General features: G+C 30.2%; 1 protein-coding gene across 1 annotated transcript in view; it reads left to right on the forward strand.

The window, feature by feature from the left end:
* The window catches only part of ACC (acetyl-CoA carboxylase), a 79,322-nt gene extending 58,802 nt beyond the window's left edge, over positions 1-20,520 (forward strand). Inside the window, 31 exon segments of the mRNA XM_067273107.1 lie at positions 959-1,148; positions 1,234-1,358; positions 1,434-1,547; positions 1,704-1,907; positions 1,981-2,099; positions 2,171-2,317; positions 2,394-2,517; positions 2,913-3,014; positions 4,380-4,436; positions 6,176-6,217; positions 6,301-6,438; positions 6,679-6,756; positions 6,838-6,927; positions 7,435-7,503; positions 7,750-8,109; positions 11,001-11,141; positions 11,216-11,347; positions 12,515-12,652; positions 12,723-12,843; positions 12,914-13,011; positions 13,093-13,203; positions 13,279-13,422; positions 18,330-18,450; positions 18,532-18,725; positions 18,808-18,943; positions 19,010-19,108; positions 19,111-19,186; positions 19,262-19,529; positions 19,592-19,762; positions 19,830-19,963; positions 20,027-20,520. Of these exon segments, the coding sequence (XP_067129208.1) occupies positions 959-1,148; positions 1,234-1,358; positions 1,434-1,547; positions 1,704-1,907; positions 1,981-2,099; positions 2,171-2,317; positions 2,394-2,517; positions 2,913-3,014; positions 4,380-4,436; positions 6,176-6,217; positions 6,301-6,438; positions 6,679-6,756; positions 6,838-6,927; positions 7,435-7,503; positions 7,750-8,109; positions 11,001-11,141; positions 11,216-11,347; positions 12,515-12,652; positions 12,723-12,843; positions 12,914-13,011; positions 13,093-13,203; positions 13,279-13,422; positions 18,330-18,450; positions 18,532-18,725; positions 18,808-18,943; positions 19,010-19,108; positions 19,111-19,186; positions 19,262-19,529; positions 19,592-19,762; positions 19,830-19,963; positions 20,027-20,213 (4,230 nt within the window). The 3' untranslated portion in view covers positions 20,214-20,520.
* Positions 20,521-20,921: the final 401 nt, after the last annotated feature.

Here is a 20,921-nt window from a genome sequence, read left to right on the forward strand (position 1 = left end):
ATACAGTACAAATTCATTTATCTGGATTCAATGGATCCAGATAAATGTAGATAATTTGTAATTTTGGATCATTTGAAATGTTTGAGATAAAATTCACAGTAATAAATAAATGTAATACAGATTTTATTGACAAAATATATGCAATTGCATGATATTGCATATATCATGATATTGCAAAGACTTGAGTTCAAGTATTGCTGCTGAATATGTTGCTAAGCCATTTCATAAAACAAAAAACTTTCAGCATTGAACTTTAGTTGTGTTTATTTAATTTTAATAATTTAAATATTATTTATATCTTGATTAAATATATCAGAATTTCATGTAATCATGATTTTGATAAACATGTATCTGATGTAGGACATATGAAAATGTAATAAAAAAAGAAACAAATTTTGATTATTCATGAATTTATAAACTAAACTACAAAGTTAAAATTTATTCATGTAACTTAATATGTAGTTGACGTCTTTAAAATCTATTGAAGACATTGGATAAACATTAATTAATATAGTATATATTAATATAAATAGAAATACAGAAAATTTATTTCAGTTTAATAAAATATAATAGCAAACCTACTTTTGCTATTATATTTTATTCTATATTTTCACAGTAAATAAATGTAACAACAATTTCAAGTAAAATATTTATTTCAAAAGATTTTTTTACAGGATCTCAATATATTTATATATTCTAAACAAGATTATTGTTTACATAGTAAATGTTTAAACAAGTAAATTAGTAAATAATTAAATATTATACCAGGGTTTTTTACTCTAAAATTTGATTTTATAATATTTAAATTCCAATAATGAATGCATTAATGAAGTCTGGCAATAAATGAATTATAATAAATAATAAACATTTTGATATAATAATCTAAACTTATAATTTTCTCATTAAATTTAAGTAGATTCTTAATCTAAAATAATTTTTTTCCATTTATAGTCAGCAGATAGCCAGTGTTATAGACAGTTATGCTGCATTGTTACATAAACGATCAGATAGAGATGTTTTCTTCATGACAACTCAGGGCATTGTTCAGTTAGTGCAGAGATATAGAAATGGCATTAGAGGTCGAATGAAAGTCGTTGTTCGGGATTTACTGAAACAATATTTAGCCGTAGAAAGAGAATTTCAATCTGGTAATTATGTTTAATAAATAAGAGTTCATTTTTAGCAGTAAAAACTTTTATATTTGAATTTAATTATGATACTTTTATTTTCTAGGGCATTATGATAAATGTGTCTCTCTCTTAAGAGAAAAACATAAAGATAATATGGGAGCTGTTGTGAGCAAGATATTTTCCCATCTCCAAGTTGCAAAAAAGAATCAACTTGTCATAAATCTTATTGTAAGTAAAATTGGGGTAAAATTATTGAGGAAATTTATAAAATGATTTAAGTTCTTTTTTCTTTTATTAATATAGAACCATTTATGTGGTCACGAACCAGGATTAACCGATGAACTGGCCATCATTTTAAATGATCTGACGAGTTTAAATAAAGTTGAAAATGCTAAGGTTGCTCTTAGAGCAAGACAGGTATAATTACTTAAATTTTGTAACATATGTAACAGTAGTTTTGAAATCAATGTGGATAAATAATATTATTAAAATTACATTCTTATACATTTAAAAAAAATTTCACAATAATTTCAATCAAAATTTCATATTTAAGAATAATTATCTGTGTATTAGGTATTAATTGCAGCACATCAACCTGCATACGAATTGCGCCACAATCAAATGGAAAGCATCTTTTTATCTGCTATTGATATGTACGGGCATGATTTCTGTCCAGAAAATCTTCAGAAATTAATTATGTCAGAAACGTCTATATTTGATGTATTGCAAGATTTCTTTTACCATTCAAATATAATTGTGAGAAGAGCTGCTTTAGAAGTGAGAACTATTTTATTTAATAAATTGGAAACAAATATTAAACTTAATTACTTAAAATATGAGTTTATTTTAGGTTTATGTGAGAAGAGCATATATTTCTTATGATTTAACTTGCCTTCAGCACATGTGTCTGATATCTGGTATTTGTGCAGCTCAGTTCCAGTTTCTTCTTCCTACATCTCATCCTAACAGGTGTTTTTCTTATTGAATTTAGTTTGTCAATAATTAGAGAAATTAGTTTTTAAAATTGTATTTATTTCTAGAATGCTTCATAATCGTACGACAGAGTCAAATCCTTTGCCTCATACTGTCTCAAGGGATGAGGAAGGGATGAATTCTGATTTTAGTATGGAGAATTGTCAAAGAATGGGAGTCATTGCTGCATTTCAGAATTTTGATGAATTTGTACAGTAAGGCAATAATTATAAGTTATTTTAAAATTAAATAGCTTCAATTCATAACAAGTTTATTTAAAAATTTTTAAAGGAATTTTGAACATTTAATTGCTCTTCTTGGTCAGTCGTTACCTCCAAGTCCTCGTCTTTCAGATACTGACTTTACTACAAGAGAAAGATCTGTTTCTGTTATTAGTGACAGTGAAGCAATTAAGGTATTTAACTATTATTTATTAAAATTACTAATTACTATTGTTTTAGAACTTTCTTAATATATTTATACTTTTTACATAAAAATCTGTTTATTATATAAAGTTTAAACCACTAAAATACTAGTAAGTTTTCTAACTAATATCATTTATATGTAGTTTGATGTTACATTACAGATGCTGTTAAATAACATGACATAAATTTTATTTATATCATTCTATATTTACTGATATATGATATTTATCAATGTATGATATATTTATTGATATATTCCTATATTCTATATTTATATCATACTCTTTAGGTGTTCGGTAAAATGGCATAAGTTCAGTCTTTTGTTTGTTTCATTGTTTATATGCTGCTGTAGTGATATGTATTACATTATTTTAATTTTGTTTAGATTGATGATCCTATGCATATTCTGAATGTTGCTATATTTATGAAAAATGAAGAGGATGATAGTACATATAGCAAAATGTTTACAGAATTTTGTGCAGGACAAGTAAGTTCTATCTGACTGTTATTATTAATATTTATATTAATACTATAATAACAACATGTTAATGAATAATTTTAATAATGTTCATGTAATTTCTGAAATATTTTCAGTAGTTTAAGAAATAACAGGAAAAATTATTCAAAACATTTATGGTCAGAATATGAAATTAAATATAAAAGTTTTATTATTAAAATGATAAATTTACAAATTAAATAAGAATAAATAAATATTTAGAACTTTCATTTCCTATTCTATATCTAATAATAAAATTAAAATTTTATAGTTAATTAATGGATTTTTAATAATAATAATAAAGTGTAGGATATATTCATCTTCAGAGAGCAGTTTTTTCCATTTTATTGTGTTAATTGTGAATTTTATTTTGTAATATTTCAGGAATATGCAATTTCTAACATAATGTCAAATTAATACTACTTGTGTTTTGATAATATGAATATTGTAACAAGTTTTAAAAAATTCATAGTAAATAAATAAATAAGTCATTCATTGTTTAAAGATAAACAAAACATACATATAACTGATTTATATATTATAAAATTATAAAATCTATTCTTTCTCTTTTCAACTTGAAACCTGAAATTTTATTTTATTTTTATATTTATGCTATAAAGAAGATACAGAATAAAAAAAATGAATGAATGAATATGTCCAGTTAATATGTAGTTAATCAATCTCTTAAACATTAGTTGAATCCTAATTCATAACTATTATTGCAGTCAAAAATATTCATAACCAATATTTTTGGTTTTTTACTTTTAATGCATGAATACATTAGTTATCTATTACTCTGTATATTTCAAATAATTTTTGATAATTATATTTTGATAGTTAGTCAACATATTTAAAAATTATATTGCATTTATCGTCTTTTTTTTATGTAAGAAAAGCTCTGATTCTTTTTCCACAAGAAGCAATTTTAGATTAAAATTTTTATAAAGTATATTGCATAGGTATATTCTATACAAATTAATATTTTTTAAAAGCAACTGATTAGATTTGATATAAATCAGATCAAAAATTTAAAAATTTCTTGTGTCTTCAATGGAATTGATTTTTTATAAAACTAATTCTGAATATTTTATGCAAATGAACAGAAAACACATTTACAAAATATATGAACGTTTTTCTATTTTTTATATTAATATTATTTCTTTATTCTGATAATTTTTAGTATACTAATTCTGTTTTATCATATTAAATTTAATATTTTCGAACAAACATTAAAATTAATTTTAACCAGCTTGTTGTTTGTTAATTTAAGAATTTAAGTAGACTCATTCCTAGTAGACCCTTAAGAATTGTTTTATATCAATACAAATAATTTTTTAATATTTTTATTATTTATAGAAAGAAACGTTGAAGAAAAAGATGGTCAGAAGAATAACTTTTCTTGTATTACATCGTGTAAGTATATATTTAATTTTTTCAGAAGTGTGGATAGTGATGCTAAAATTTCAAATTTTAGGAATATAGAAGTCTGTGAAATATAAATTTCAAGCTCAATCTTTTTTTTCATGATATTATAGAGCAGTAAAGGCAAACCTTTTTGAGAAGTGGGTCAAATTATATTCTTTAATTTTTTTAGTACTAGCTTGTCGGTCTCTAAGTGGTGTCATTTGGAAAGGGGAGAGGAGGACGGTTAAAAAGTACTTTTTTTGCGCATGCCCCGATGCTTGCATTCGGCCTATAGACTGGATTTTTTTATAAATTCGACATTAGATATATATACTTTATTTTTTTAGGAAGTTGTATAGATTACTCCCTATGGAATTTCGGGACTTTGAGTATACATCTTAACTCAGGGGACTGAGACGAGTTCAATGATACCCTACTTTTGGACCAGAGACGAAAAATAAGAAAGTTAACACATTTACGATTTTTTGCCTTCCACAATGCATTCTACCCCATTTTAGAATTTTTCACTAGGTGGCACTGCTTGTATTTCAGTATACATTTCCTTTTTTTTCTTTTTGTTCGAGAACTACCATGAATTAATAGCGAGGTTGAGGCCGAAGTTTTAAATACGAAAACGTGTATGTATGACATTCAGCGTTGCTTTCCTGTAAGCCTAGAAATATGACAATGGTGTTTGGAATGTCGAGCATGATCGCACTGATTTTCCAAACACCATTGTCAAAGTTCTAGGCTTACAGGAAAGTGGCGCTGAATGTCCAACATACATGTTTTTGTGTTTAAAACTTCGGCCTCAACCTCGCTAATAACTAGTGACATTAAATACTTGGCAGCCTACCAGTGGCTTCCCTCTGGGAGGAGTCCGTTGCGAGCATGAACAGTCGAACACCACCTAGTGGAAAATGTTAGTTAGTAAAAATATTCTCTTGGCAGATGCATAGGTGTGGTCGTAAATTTGTAATAAATTTAAATTTGATTATCTTTTGTGTGAAACAGCACTAAAACACTTTCTATAGTCATATTGCGGAAGAAAAAAAAGAGTTGCAATTAATTTAAAAAATTGGAATTAAGGATTCAAAAAATGCAGGCAAAATTAAATAAGAATTTATTAAAAATAATAATTAAACTAAAAAATAATAAAATAGTAATTAAAACTCTGGCCTTTACACCAAAACTAAAAATAAAACCAAATTAATTAAAATTAAAAGAATGTTTTTAAAATCTGTTTAAAAGTTGTTTTAAAATATTGATAATAAACATCTCTAAGCCCGATGAATATATAATGAATTATTAATGATCGCCTTAAAGATCGGGCTATAATTGCTGGTGTGGAGATGTTCTTAGACCATAGACGTAGGAGTTGTCCCCAACCAGTGCTGTGTTTAACCAGTAAGGTTATATCTAAATTAATATACTTCTGGAAGTGAAGACTTGCTCGGGGTAAGTGTGGCGCAACTGGCAAGCAGAAGTAGCGGGTTCAAGCCCCGCCCCGAGTCAGTTCTTTTATTCTGGAATGTTCTAAATTAAAATTAATTAATTTATAATTATTAAATTTAACATGAGATGATAGTGTAATTGTGTACTTCTAGCCAAGTTGATTTGTATTTAAATTAATTTACTAGTCATAAAATAACCTGATTGATAATCTGGTGAATCATTTCACAATACAAATAAATTTGGTTGTTATTTATAATATATATATATATAAACGTCATTTTCTTTTATTACAGCATCATTTTCCAAAGTATTTCACTTTCAGAGCTAGAAATGATGTAAGTATATAGTGTGATTTATAATAATTAAGTATAAATGTGATTTATTGATACTTTTAATAATACTTTGCAAATATTTCCAGTTTCAAGAAGATACTATATATCGTCATCTGGAACCAGCTCTCGCTTTTCAGTTGGAGATAAACAGACTTCGTAATTATAATCTGGAAGCTATACCTACGGCAAATCAAAAAATGCATTTATATTTGGGTAGAGCAAAGGTAATTGTGTAATTTTGATTTTATTATTCATTTCAATTACTTTACTTAAACAAGTATTAATTTTAGGTAATGAATAGGTAATAATTAATTGTAAAAATATCTTACAATAAATTAAACAAAATAAAAACTATTTTAAAATATTTCAATAAAGTTTGCTGGAAAAGATTTTTAAATAACTAATAGGAAATAAATGAATCACTAAGCATAACATTTTAATAATAATTTCTTTTTAATATTCAGGTTGCTAAAGGACAAGAGGTTACAGATTTCAGATTTTTTATTCGATCTATCATTAGGCATTCAGATCTGATCACAAAGGTAATTAAAACAACTGTAAACTTTATATAACTTGCACTTAATATTAGTAAAATAGTATTGAATTAATGTTTTTATTTTTAGGAAGCTTCTTATGAATATTTACAAAATGAAGGGGAGAGATTGTTACTAGAAGCTATGGATGAATTAGAAGTGGCTTTCACTCATACACTTGTAAGTTTTTATTTTAATTGTATATGAAATTTATTCCAGTGTTTATTATGATTAAATTTAATGATTTTCAATTTTCTTAAACACCTTTATAATTGTTGTTATCTCGATAGCATTCATTCATGAATTAACATTAGATTATTTTTTTTATAATTGTCTTAAGATTTGTTAATTAGAATTAAATTTAGTGATAAATCATAAACAAATGTCAAAAACATTGCCAATAATTACACGAAACTGCTTATTTTGTGGTGTTATAAAAGTTATTACTATTAAAAATTTAATTTTTTACTAATTGTCTTACACTAATTTAAATTCATATTACACTAAATTTAATTCCGTTAATAAAAGTAGTAGATACAAATTTCATAACAGCTTAAGTCAAATTATCTGATAGTCAAAGTTATGTTTACAATTACATTTTTTTATAATACACAGTAAATTTATATGAAAATATCATATTGAAATATTAGAGTTAATTTTATGTAACTTCACAATTGTTTTTTCCAGGCTCTCAGAACAGATTGTAATCACATATTTTTAAATTTTGTACCAAAAGTTACCATGGATCCTGCCAAGGTAATTTTTAAATAAGATATTAAATAAAGATTCTTTAGATTAATTACTTGATATTAAGGATATACTATAATATTTTTTAAAATATTGATTGTTGTCTATTTTTTTGTATTTAATGAAATAATAAAATTCATTTACTGTATGCAAAATAACAACATTTAAGAGTAATACATATATTTTTGTGATTTCATTAAACTAGTTATTAAATAAATAAAATTCACTTAAAATTTATTTATTTATTATTCACAGATTGCAGAGAATGTAAGAGCAATGGTTATGAGATATGGACCAAGATTGTGGAAACTCAGGGTATTGCAAGCAGAAATAAAAATGACTATTAGATTAACTCCTACAGGAAAATGTATACCCATAAGACTTGCCCTGGCGAACGAAAGCGGGTACTTTTTAGACATGAATTTGTACAAAGAAGTTGCCGATCCAATCACAGGACACATTAAATTTGAATCTTGGGGACCCAAACAGGGGCCGCTGCACGATTTACCTGTGTCGACGCCATACATGACCAAAGATTATTTACAACTGAAGAGATTTCAGGCTCAGTCAAATGGAACAACCTATGTTTATGATTTTCCAGATATGTTTCAGCAGGTATAATTTTAACTTTTTTCAATTTGAAATTGCACATTGAGAAATTTCATTATATTAATTTGATATCCAAATACCTTTGTCCTGTAAATAAAAATAAATTCATTTTCACTGAAAATATCATTGTTGTTTAATACTTTAAATATGAAGGATTGTTCTATTATTTTTTTTTTTTTTTGTTAAAGAAGAATAGAGGAATTATCCAAATATTTAGAGAAAAATAATAATCTTCAGTAGCATTTTATTCAAAACTTTCATTTTATTAAGATAGTTTTATAGTAAATTTAATTAAAAATTATTAGAGTTTTAATTGTTTCATTCAGATTAAATTTTACACTTAAAATTTGGACTATTATTAATTAGTTTTAAACATTTTTATTATGTTAGCAATGAAAGATTATATCAGATTTCTTACAGGAACAGAAAGTATAATTAACTGATCACTTGTTCATACAAATTCTTAACTACAAAAATTTAAATAAAAATACAATTAATACTCCTATTGATTGAAATCTTACAAATGATGAAATTCCATATCAGTTAGTTTGAAATATTTTCTGAATTGCTCATATTTGATATTAGATTTCATTTTATACTTTGGAAAATAATCAAAAATTAAAACTTGTAATGTTTAAACAAAATTAATTCATTTTTATTATGAATTAGATAGAAAATATTTTTACAAAACATTGCAATAATACTGCTCTCATAAACTTTTTACAGCTTTTTTTTCCTACTAATTCTATCAATAAATTAATGCATAAAAATTATTCTATCTAAAGAATAATTTTTATTTAAATTATTTTAGCTAAAGTGTTTTTATATGGAGTATACAGAGTTTAACTAATTATTTTAATTTATTCTAAAGATTTGTGGGATGCCAAGAAACGTGCAATTAAAAGTATTGTGTTTCTGAGTTTTACCATTATTTTAAATTTAATATATTTATACAAAAGAAATTTCTAGTTTGATAATGAAAGTATTTATATATAAATATTTTAAACAAAAAAAAAACACAATTCTACATCTCAAAAATCTGAAGTATTATATTTTACATGTGAATATTTCTGAGTTTCAAATAATCATTGAAAATTGTTATTTAATTTTTTTATTTTATTGAATTGATTTTATAAAATTTAATAGAAAATTGTTTATATTTCAAACAAAGAATCATAATCTTAAACATTAAAGTACAGTAAGATCCTGCTTAACGTCGCCTTGATTAATGCTGATTCGATATAATGTGATCTGCTCGAAGCCTAAAAAAAAGCTCAAAATTTACACTGATTCAAATTATCGCGGCATTCCATCGATTCATATATAATACAATTATTTATGAACACAAACCGATCATCAAAAAGTGGCAATTTGTCATAGTGCTGTACTTCCCTTAAATCTATGTTTGTTTTGTGCAATTTTAGAAAAATATAACATCGTGGATGCCATAGGAAATATCAACTTTGCTTGGCAAGAATTAACTGATAAATGCATGAACGAAGTGTGGAAGAAGTTATGGCTGAAGGTATCCAAGAATTCTCAACAAGAAGAGCCTATTGCTGTATCATTAGGTTGACCAAATTGTGAACCTAATTGATACAGGACTAGGAGATGTAGACAAGAAAGATATTGAGGAATTACTGCAGGTTTCTGGTGAGAGCCTTACCAACAACGACCTTCAAAAACTGACAGAACAAGGAATTCTTGTAGAACTGGAAAATAGAGATTCTGAAGACAAAGAACCCAAAAAATTTCTCTACAGTTTTCCTTAGTAAAAGTTTGGTAATGATAACCGAAATCATTGATCAAATTCTAGTGAATAATCCAGACTTTGAAAAGATTGCAAAAGCAAAACGAGACGTTTTGGATGCAATTTTATGCTACCAATATTTGCTTAGGGAGAAAAAGTGACAAATGAAACTACATGATGACTTTATCGCGAAAACAAGAACTTCAGAAAAGTCAGGACTTTCATCACAAAAAATGAACTTTACATTTCTGTGTGCATATGTTTGTGTTATTTAACATATATTATTATGCAAATTAATATAAAAATAACTTAAAATTATAGTAAAATCTGTTTACTTTTGGTGCGTGTTCCCCTTACCCTATTTACTCAGTTAAAGTGATCTCGTTTAACATTGTTTTGTCTGGTGCTTTGTCATCTAGGAATGCATCCCCATGTTAAGCAGGGTCTTTCTGTAGTTTCAATAAAAACTTCTTAAATCTTTTTATTTTAATAGTGTTATTTAATAGTTTTTAAACAATCGGTTTCAACAATCAAAACAACTTTAAAAATTTCCATTATAAGAAAAGTCTTTTTAAAATATATTCAGTAATTTACTACTAAGAAATTTATTACACTTTTTTTTTTTATAGAAAATATCGATAGTTTTAAATAAAGTTAAAGAAAACGTTTTTTCCTAAATAAAATTTGCAAATATAACGCACAATCTTAATAAACAAAAAGTAACTAAATAAACTCTAATAAATAAATCACATACTCACCTAACAAGAAATCTTGCTTTTAGTAGGAACTAATCTTTTGTCTTTGCTTAGTTTCATGTTGAGTGTGTTTGTGATTGATCTTGAATTTTTTAGAAATGCTTTTATGTACTTTATGTAATTCAAAAACATTATATCAAATTAAAGTAAAATATTTTCTTAGATGGTAGCTTTGTTTGTTATTGCTTATCTGCTTCTCCTTCAACAAATTTCTCCTTTTACCTTCAGCCTCTCTCCTTTTCTTTTGCTTCCTGTAAACCGTTATCTTTATGACTCTTCTACTGGCATACATTTTAGAATGTTTATAAATAAAAATTAAAATATACATATTATAGCAAATAAAGAAATGTTTTTTGTATACATTGTATAACATCTGTATTACTCAAATGTAGGCTCTTATCCGTCTTTGGGAAGAATATACAATGCGCAGACCAGAAGTAGAAATACCTGCCCAGTTGATGCGACAAGTAGAGTTAGTATTAGACAGCAAAGGTCAACTTGTAGAACAGAAAAGGATACCAGGAGAGAATGATGTGAGTAGTAAAATCCAAAATTCACTTATACATTGTCATATAATTTAATGTATTACTTCTTTTTTTATTTGTAGATTGGAATGGTCGCATGGAAAATAACAATGATGACACCTGAATATCCCGAAGGGCGAGACATAATTGTTATTTGTAATGATATAACTCATATGATAGGAACATTTGCACCTAGGGAGGATTTATTGTTTTTGGTTAGTACCTACTTGTCCTTGAATGATCATAATGAATGTTAAAGAACAATGAATAATATATACATTTATTAACAGATAATATTAAAATTACCATTATCATCAAGGTTGTCTCTTGGTTTACAACTATAATAATATTTTGTTATTTCTTCTATTCATGACTATAGTCTGTGAATGGAAAGAATCAACTTGAGAGTGACATCACGTGTGATGTTGCTTCAGTTAAACCAATTGGCACATTTCCTAATGATGTCAGCACTTTTCACTTAAAATAAAATTCACATATTGCCTGACATATTATTTTCTTTCACTAAATGGCAGAATGACTTTTCCATTGTGTTAATTTTTTTATAGCATTCATTAATTGTAAAGAATTATACGTTTAACTACTGTTGTAGCAAACTTCCTCGTATTCCAGTACTAGAACGTGAAGCTTCCATAATACTGTTTATAATGATGGAGATGTGTTTAACAAATGAAGAAGAAACCAGAAGTAACTTGCCACAACTAAGCGATCAATGACTAATGCTCATTGGTTAATACCCAAGTCGATTTTTTCCATAGACAGACTAGTTTTGTGTAAAATATCTACATCTGATAATTTAAAATGAGTTTTTTTATATTGTTTACATCAGTGGTTCTCAGCCTTTTTGGAGCCACAGAACACCATTCACATACTTCTTATTAGGCAATTAGCAATAATATCAATTAGTATCAATATATTCAAAAATTGATAAGAGTTTCATGTTAACTATTCTCACAAAACAACAAAGCAATAAACTAATAAACTTTATTGTATAGAATTAGAAAAATAGAATTGTCTATGAATAAAGTAATATGTTATAGTGCACTGGAATAAACTCGTAATAAAAAGTTCATCATTTTTTTTTTTTTTGTGGAACAGTGGAGGCAAGTTTTTGAACACCTCTGTTCTGCAGAACACTGGCTGAAAACATCCTTCAATAACATTATCCTGTAAATAAGCTAACATAATTCTTCTACATATATGTTACAATAAAATTTACATTAATTTTATTAGAATAATTTTATTTAAAATTATTTCGGTTAATGTTTTTATTTAATTTACATATAAATCTAAAACATTATGATTTTCATTATAATAAATATTTATAGTATTAAGTTTTAAATATATAATTTATGTTTGTTTAGAGGGCATCAGAGAAAGCTCGGGCTCTAGGAATACCTCGTCTGTACATTTCAGCAAATAGCGGAGCTCGAATAGGATTGGCAGAGGAAATTAAGCCACTGTTTCAGATTGCTTGGGTCGATCCAGATGTACCCGATAAAGTAAATATTTTCGGTAAAGCTACTAGAATGTCATAGTTGTATTATTATAGTAATACTACTACAATTTTAGGGTTATAAATATTTGTACCTCACTCCCGAAAACTTCAAAAAAGTCAGTGCATTAAATGCAGTTAAAACAGAACTGATAGAAGATGAAGGAGAAACAAGATATAAAATAACAACTATTATAGGTAATTCTTTGTACTTATGGAATTTAATTTCAATAATTTTTACAAAGTAATTATGTATTATATTACACAGGAAGACAGGAAGGAATAGGTGTCGAAAATTTACGATACGCCGGAATGATTGCAGGAGAGAGTTCTCAGGCTTATAAAGAGATTGTTACCATAAGCTTGGTATATTACTTGAACAGTAACTGACATAAAACTATATATATATTATATAATTTGTTAATATTAGAAATTATTTTGGAATAGGTCACATGCAGAGCTATTGGTATTGGAGCTTATCTGGTTCGTTTAGGACAGAGAGTCATACAAGTAGAAAATTCACATATAATCTTAACTGGCGCTGGAGCTTTAAATAAAGTAATTTTCATTTTGCTTAAATAATTTAGTACTCTCCTTCAAAAATGACATATTTTGTACTGTTTTCAATTTTAGTTATTGGGTCGAGAAGTGTACACGTCAAACAATCAATTGGGAGGCATTCAGATCATGCACCACAACGGAGTTTCTCACATAACCGCACCGGACGATCTGGAAGGAACTTACATCATGCTAAAATGGCTGTCATACATCCCAAAGGTATTATTTTCAAAGTATATATTTTAAACATATACAAAACACCTTTTAGTTGTTGAGAGAAATATTTAATTCAAAACAAACGTTTTCAACCTAATTTACAGGCCCTCTTCAATTTATTTTATCTGGCCAAGATTCTAAAAGTAAACACTATTAATAATTTGTTTTAACATTGTATGTTTTTTGGAACTTAGCATAAAGTTGCTAGTGAGAACAAATTATACAGGAACATTCCTCTGTAAAGTACTATTTTTTTAGTAGCTTAGGAAACCGACTATAATTACGGTTGGTGAAACTTCCGTTAACCTAACGGGTACTTTACGCGGATTCGAGATTAGTTTGCCAGGCCTGGGCTTTTAAGTGTGCACCGAAAGATTAGTAATAATAACAATAAATACCAAGTCAAATCAAAAGTTCAAATATATTTAATTAATAACTAGAACGTACTACGTACAAATGTCAATAATTCCAAATAAAATTTATTAACGAAAATCAACAAGTCAACCCGACAATAAACTTAGCTACTTAGCTTAACTTAATAGTAATTCCCCTTTGAAATTCAACAAATCAAATACCTAGAAACTATGAACAAAATCTCTTACTAATTAAACATCTATCCGTCACCTCACTAACGAAGAAAACTATTTCTTCAATCCTTTCGATATCGTCAAATCATCAATCGAACTCCTCTTTAACACCTTGGATCGTCCAACTATCAATCTGGACTTTTATCAGAAAATACTTCGCTTTCGAATTAACCTCGCTCTCACAGTCGCCTCGATTTGGAATTCACCTCGGTTTGGAAATCACCTCTCCTTCTTCGGTTAACGTACGGGTTTTATACTGTGAGGTGACGTCACACTTGAGCTGGGTTACTCCCCTTATTTACATACTTAGTTGCTAACATTAACTTTCTTTTCTGGCAGCTTTAAGTTTCCGACAAAGCTTATAAACCGTTTACAAAATATTTATCATAATTTTCTGGGATGTTTAAGACGGTTTATCAAGTATTTCTCTACTAGTGATTGTGGGGACTCCCCCATCCATTTTTTTTCCCTGCGGACTGTTACTTCCGCCGGGCAGCGCAAGTGCGCAAGATGTTTCCTATGGCGCTTATTTCTCCGTGAGTTGTTTTATCTTCATTTTTCATTACTAACAAGAGAGTGGTGGGGAACCTTCGTCCTAAATAAACATAAACCCCAAACAAAAGATAATAAAACGGAAATAATAATAAAATAAAAATAACGTTCGGACTCAGTTCCTTACACCTCTTGATGCAAAAGTAGATTTTTATTTGCTGTTATTTACAACAGATATTCATTTCGGGCTTTTTTGCTCCTCTCCTCTTCAGTCTTTATTTTATTATGTATATTTGTAATATTATATAAGAAAATACAGAATGTATTTAATAATTATTTATATTCAAAAATTTTTCAAAAATAATTATAGTGGCAACTGGAATTACTAATTATTAGGTAGAACTGTAGGTAGAACAAGTAAAACTGAAATAAAGTAAAAAATAAATAAATATAATACAATGTTGTTAAAAATAATAAGAGGGTTTATCTGTAAAAATAAAAATATTCTGATTAAAATGTAGAAAAAATTTACTAATAAACATAGTAAAAACAAAAACTTTAAAACCAAATAAAAACTGGTTAAAAACAGTGGCGTGTCATGACATTTGATGACAAGGAAGCTGTGTTTCTGTAAGAAGCCGACTTCCAGGAGCAGTCAGTTAATTGTGCGTCAGTGATGGTCTAGGGCAGGGATGGGCAATCTGCGGCCCACATTCATATATTTTGTGGCCCGCGACGCATAAAATGTGAATAAATATATCAATTTCCCAGCTTAAGGAAGTATAATGCAGCAAAAATTTAAACATTATTTTTACAACTTATGTATGTGAATAGTTTTTCCCGCAATGAATTTAGTAAAAATTAAAACAAGAAACTGGCTAACAGACACATTGAAACTAATTTAAAACTAATAGTGACGAATATTTAACCAAATATTTCCAATATATTACATTTACATCAGTTCCAGAAGCTAAATTATATACCTATGCTAATTTATAATTACTGTATATACGAATAAATAATTCTGATTTATCAACATTTTTTTTTTTCTCTTTCTCTTGTATGTGGCTCGCATCAGTTCAAAAGTCTTAAAATGTGGCCCTTACATAGAAAAAGGTTGCCCATCTCTGGTCTAGGGAGTCCATTTGTATTTATTTGTTCGATAAGCCAGTAAAAACTGTAGACTTCTCTAAATGTATTTTTAATATCACAATTACATTCTGAATCACTAGCCACGATATAAGGGCTAAAATGAAAAATAAATTATAAAAACTTACTTGGTGAAATAGAATGTGCGGTGGATATACATACCTGGTACAATATATTGTTCAATTGTATTAATATACTTTAAAAAAAATTATAATTAAATGTAGCTTTGTAAAGAAACGTACATAAAATTAACATAAAATATTCTTTACTTTTTAAATTTTAAAACAATCCACTTAGTCAAATAGCTCAATACGAGTGGCTAATGGATGGAATCAGAAACGGTCCAGGTAGGTGTGCAGTGTGTGCATGCCAAATCCCGAGGGTGCCGATACCAGTCAATGTCAAATGCCTCTTGTCGCATCACTAGTGTACCTCAAAGAATGTGACAGGGTTGTTGTATATTTTAAACGTTTCTCACCATAGCTGTAAAAATCTAAATATGTTAAACTTAATACTAAGTAGATTGTCTGTCATTTGTTTTCTAACTAATTCATTTTATGACCAGTGTCCATGAAAATTTCCAAAATTTACAACTTTTTAGTCACTCTCATTGAACTGGAAAAATTTCTGTCTTTATTATCTAATATTACGAAGAAATCAGTCCCCACTGTACTCGGCTAAAGATTGGTTCGGTTAAGCTTTTGTTTAAGTAAAATTCTGGCTCTTTCAGCAGGGTTTTATTTATGTCCCCAATTCCCTAATCTTTTAATTATTTAATTATCTTCTTAAGTAGAAATAAGTTGAAACCAGTTACTTTGTACCTGAATATTTGTAGTCTTGGGAAAAAAGTGGAAAGACAAATTTTTATGACAACGGATATATAAATCATAAATTTAAGGAAAATAAATTCTAAAGCTTTTTTGTACCTTGTGCGTCTCATTCATTACATTTGGTTGTAAATGATGCTGCCAAAGTAACAGTTAATTTTTTAACATTGTACAAGAATTGTACACATTTTTCTACATACTCTTATTACGATTTCGTATGTCCCATGTATATCACAGGTTTAACATTGAAATCCGTAAGTAATATAAGATGGGAGAGCAGAATAAAAATAGCAAATATTTTAATGGATTTTTTAAAACTTTTGTCAACTGTACAGAACTGCCATAAAAATGATTCACATAATCAGGCGAGGGCGGCTAACAGCTCAGAACTGGTCCGGGATAGAATCATTAGAAGCGTTATACATGTGTAGCTTCCACCAGCTAAACTGTGTGAGGTTGGTGCTCTGTAAAGCGCATGCGTCAATGCCTATAATCTGGCTGTTTGGAAGCTGGTCGGTTTCGACAATACAGTGCTTCCATTCCGCCACTGATATTCGAATACTGTATACAATAACAATCTTATCGTTTATTTCACACGTAGTATAGAAATTTGTAAGTTACATAATGCGGTTATAATAAAATATTAATTTTAATTAATTCAAACTACGCGTAAATATGAAAATTTATATTTTAGAAAATACAAGGGAAGCGGCACTTCCACCACTTCCAATGACAACACACCACTGGTTAAAAACAAGGTGTAAAGGCTTTCCCCGTATGTTTATCAGGAAGTCTGATACGTTATACAGTGCAGTGAATTAAAAGGGGATGGGGAGGAAGAACATCTTAATTATGTTAGATAATTATTTTGAAAAATTTTTGAATATAATTAATTATTAAATACATTCTGTAATTTTTTTATATAGTGTTACCGGTATGCATTATAAAATAAGGCCTGAAGAGGGAAATAAAGCCCAAAATGCACATCTGTTGTAAATAATAGAAAACAAAAATTTACTTTTTCTATTAAGAGGAGTGTTCCTGTATGATTTGTTCTCAATAGCAGCTTTATACTAAGTTTCAAAGAACATACAACTAATTGAAAGAACAGCAAGCAATCAAGTGTCTTTTAATATTCATAAACATACAAGATATTGTTCAAATTCTCTCTTCTTTTATTAATGTTCAAGTTCCAGTCTTTATACCAGTATTAAAATGTATAAAATACAGACACAACCCATAAGTAAATAGACTCCCCGAATGCCAGTGAATGCACGAGGCAATGTTAACTCCGAAAAATTTCACATTACCTTCTCCGACATTGTCACATTGGAGAAGGGTCGTCTTCCAATATTCTCCGGCGAACTGACAGTTGAAACATCCACTCCATTCGCAGACAGCAGAGCTCCTTGTCATAATGCCAAAAAGACCCAGAATTGGCTAGCAATGCAAGGCTCTGCAAGCTTCCACAGTCACCCAATATGAATTCAGTCAAAAATGTCCAGAATCCGTCGGATCGTGCAGTGCGACAAAGTTTACAAAAACCCTCTTTCTCAGAGAACTTTTAGATCATTTGCATATCGAGCAGGTTGACATTCCACGGGCCAAGATAAAGGAACTGGTCGATTTCAAGCTCAACCGAATTAAAGTTTTGAGGTTTTAATATCTACACGTGGCATTTGTGTCACCTGGACACCATGAAAAAGACAGCGACCTAAAGTGTATGGGTGTATATTTACTTACAGGCTGTCTCTGTAGGATAAAAGATCTAGTTATCCGAATATGATCCTTTTCGGATTCAATAAAGATTGTGTAAAAATCTATAAAAATTCATTTTTTTTTTTTCTAAACTCAGAAAAGAGGAGCGGAATTACCTGTAATAGAGTCATTAGATTCCATCGACAGAGACGTTATTTACATGCCAACTCGTGCTCCTTACGATCCCAGATGGCTACTGGCTGGAAGAGAGAGTCCCAGTAAGTAAAAATGCTTTTCTTTGCGAAATAATTATCTACGTTAAATTATTTTAATTAATAAATGATGTCACGCGCACGCAGCTCTTTCTGGATTTTGGGAGGACGGATTCTTCGACCACGGTTCGTTCATGGAAGTGATGCAGACTTGGGCCAAGACTGTGGTTTGCGGAAGAGCCAGACTGGGAGGCATTCCGGTGGGTGTCATCGCGGTGGAGACAAGAACCGTGGAGATAGATATCCCAGCCGATCCGGCAAATCTCGATTCCGAAGCCAAGGTATTTTCCGCCCCCAAAATTACGGCCCAAAAGTAGAATTTTCCATTGTTTTTCTAACGTTTAAAATATTCAAATTTCGCAGGTGGTTTCTCAGGCGGGGCAGGTGTGGTTCCCCGATTCGGCCTACAAAACTGCACAGGCCATTCTAGATTTCAACAAGGAAGATCTGCCCCTCTTTATTTTTGCCAACTGGAGAGGGTTCTCGGGAGGAATGAAAGGTAAATATTCCAAGAATTCGGTTACTAAATTGTTTTTCGTATTACTAATTCGTCTTTTTCTCGTAGACATGTACGACCAAGTACTCAAATTCGGAGCTTATATAGTCGATGCACTGAGGGAATACAACCAGCCGATCATCGTCTACATCCCTCCCTACGCGGAACTGAGGGAGGAGCGTGGGTGGTGGTGGATGCCACCATCAACGAAAAACACATGGAAATGTACGCGGCACCCGAAAGCAGGTAGAGTCGACTCCTACTTAATAAATTAGGTTTAAAAAACGGTCAGATGTCGGTTGAGACCAATTTCTCGTGCAGGGGAGGAATATTAGAACCGGAGGGAACCGTAGAAATCAGATTTCGTAAGAAGGATTTGTTGAAAAGCATGCACCGAATCGACAGCACCTGCGTGGAAATTCTATCACAGCTAAAAGCGTCAGACGCATCCGAGAGCGAGAAGGAAGCGCTGAAGAGGCAACTTGAACAGAGGGAAACGCTGTTACTGCCCATCTACCACCAGGTGGCTCTGACCTTCGCCGATTTACACGACACTCCCGCCCACATGCAGGAGAAAGGAGTGATGCAGGTAAGCCGATCATCGAAAGAATTGGCGAGAAAAAGTGCCGTGCTCACCCTCTTCCCTCGCAGGACGTTCTTCCCTGGTCCAAAAGTCGAACCCTTCTATACTGGAGACTCCGCCGCCTGCTGATTCAGGACCGGATCAAAGCGGAAATCTTGGAAGTGAAACCCAACCTGAGCGACGGGGAGATCGAATCCATGTTCCGTCGGTGGTTCCTGGAGTATCACGAAGCCGTCAATGTAAGTGTTTCCGCTCTCGAGCGGCGCGGGAGTAAGTTCTTCCGTTAATTTCCGTTTATACCGACAGCAATATCTGTGGGACGACAACAAGGCCGTGGTGGAATGGTTCACCTCCCAACTGGACAGCTCTCGAGAGAGATCCGTGGTTAAGGACAACATCCACTGCCTGAAACGAGACGCTGTGTTGTCTCACATTCGCAAGTAAGTAACTCCTCTCTGTCCCCTCCCCCGGCCTTTACCCCTCTAACCGATTTCCCCTTTCAGATTGTTACAAGATTACCCGGAAGTGGCGGTGGACTCGGCCGTTCACATCGTGCAGCAGATGAGTCCGCTGCAACGAGCCAACATCCTCAGCACCGTCAAAACGTTGGAAACGCATCTTCCCGATCAGTCGCCGCCTCCCAATTCCTCCTCCGACATCTTGGAATCGTCCACCGAAGGATCCTCCTAACGTCCGTCGATCCTATCCGTCGAAATGGCATTTATCGTGTTGGGCAGCCGGACAGGAAGACCCCTATATATATATATTTTTAGTAAAAGAAATCTTAAGAGAGATGTCGAAGGAGCAAGAGTTCGGAGGTGTCGAACGCCACGGTCCAAAAGTAGCGTTATATCGAGGTGGAGCGGCATCTTCTAAACATTCCCGATTTTCCCGTATTCGGCTGCCTGTACAGAGGCGAAGGACGCCCGTTTGCCTTGGCCGAGTATTTATATTGTTACTTTTTAAAATATATAATATAAATATACAATTAAAACAACTGCCGTAGGTCTTATTTCGTCGAGTCAAACACTGTAAACTGCTCGTTCTTACTCGATTTTACGTCCGTCGCAATATTTAAAGTTCAAATTTTCTACACTCGTTTACTCAGGTACTAAATACTCCAAACGTAATTCGCCCGTTAAAAATACTCGAAATTAAAATTGTCAAATTGTAATTTGTAACGAGCGCGGTTTTGTAAATTTTAAAAACAATAAAAAGAAAACTTGAGTGGCACCAAACGAAAATTCCTTTTAATGACCATTAATAAATGGAGCACTCGAAATAATTTTTCACAGGTAGAATGGTAATCTGTATGAAGAAAGTGTACATCTTAAAAAAAAATAATAAATAACCACGCAATTTGTGGTTATTTATTATTATTGTGGGTAAAATACACAC

Source organism: Centruroides vittatus, unplaced genomic scaffold (assembly GCF_030686945.1).
Source record: "Centruroides vittatus isolate TY-2023 unplaced genomic scaffold, ASM3068694v2 contig_461, whole genome shotgun sequence".
NCBI lineage: Eukaryota > Metazoa > Arthropoda > Arachnida > Scorpiones > Buthidae > Centruroides > Centruroides vittatus.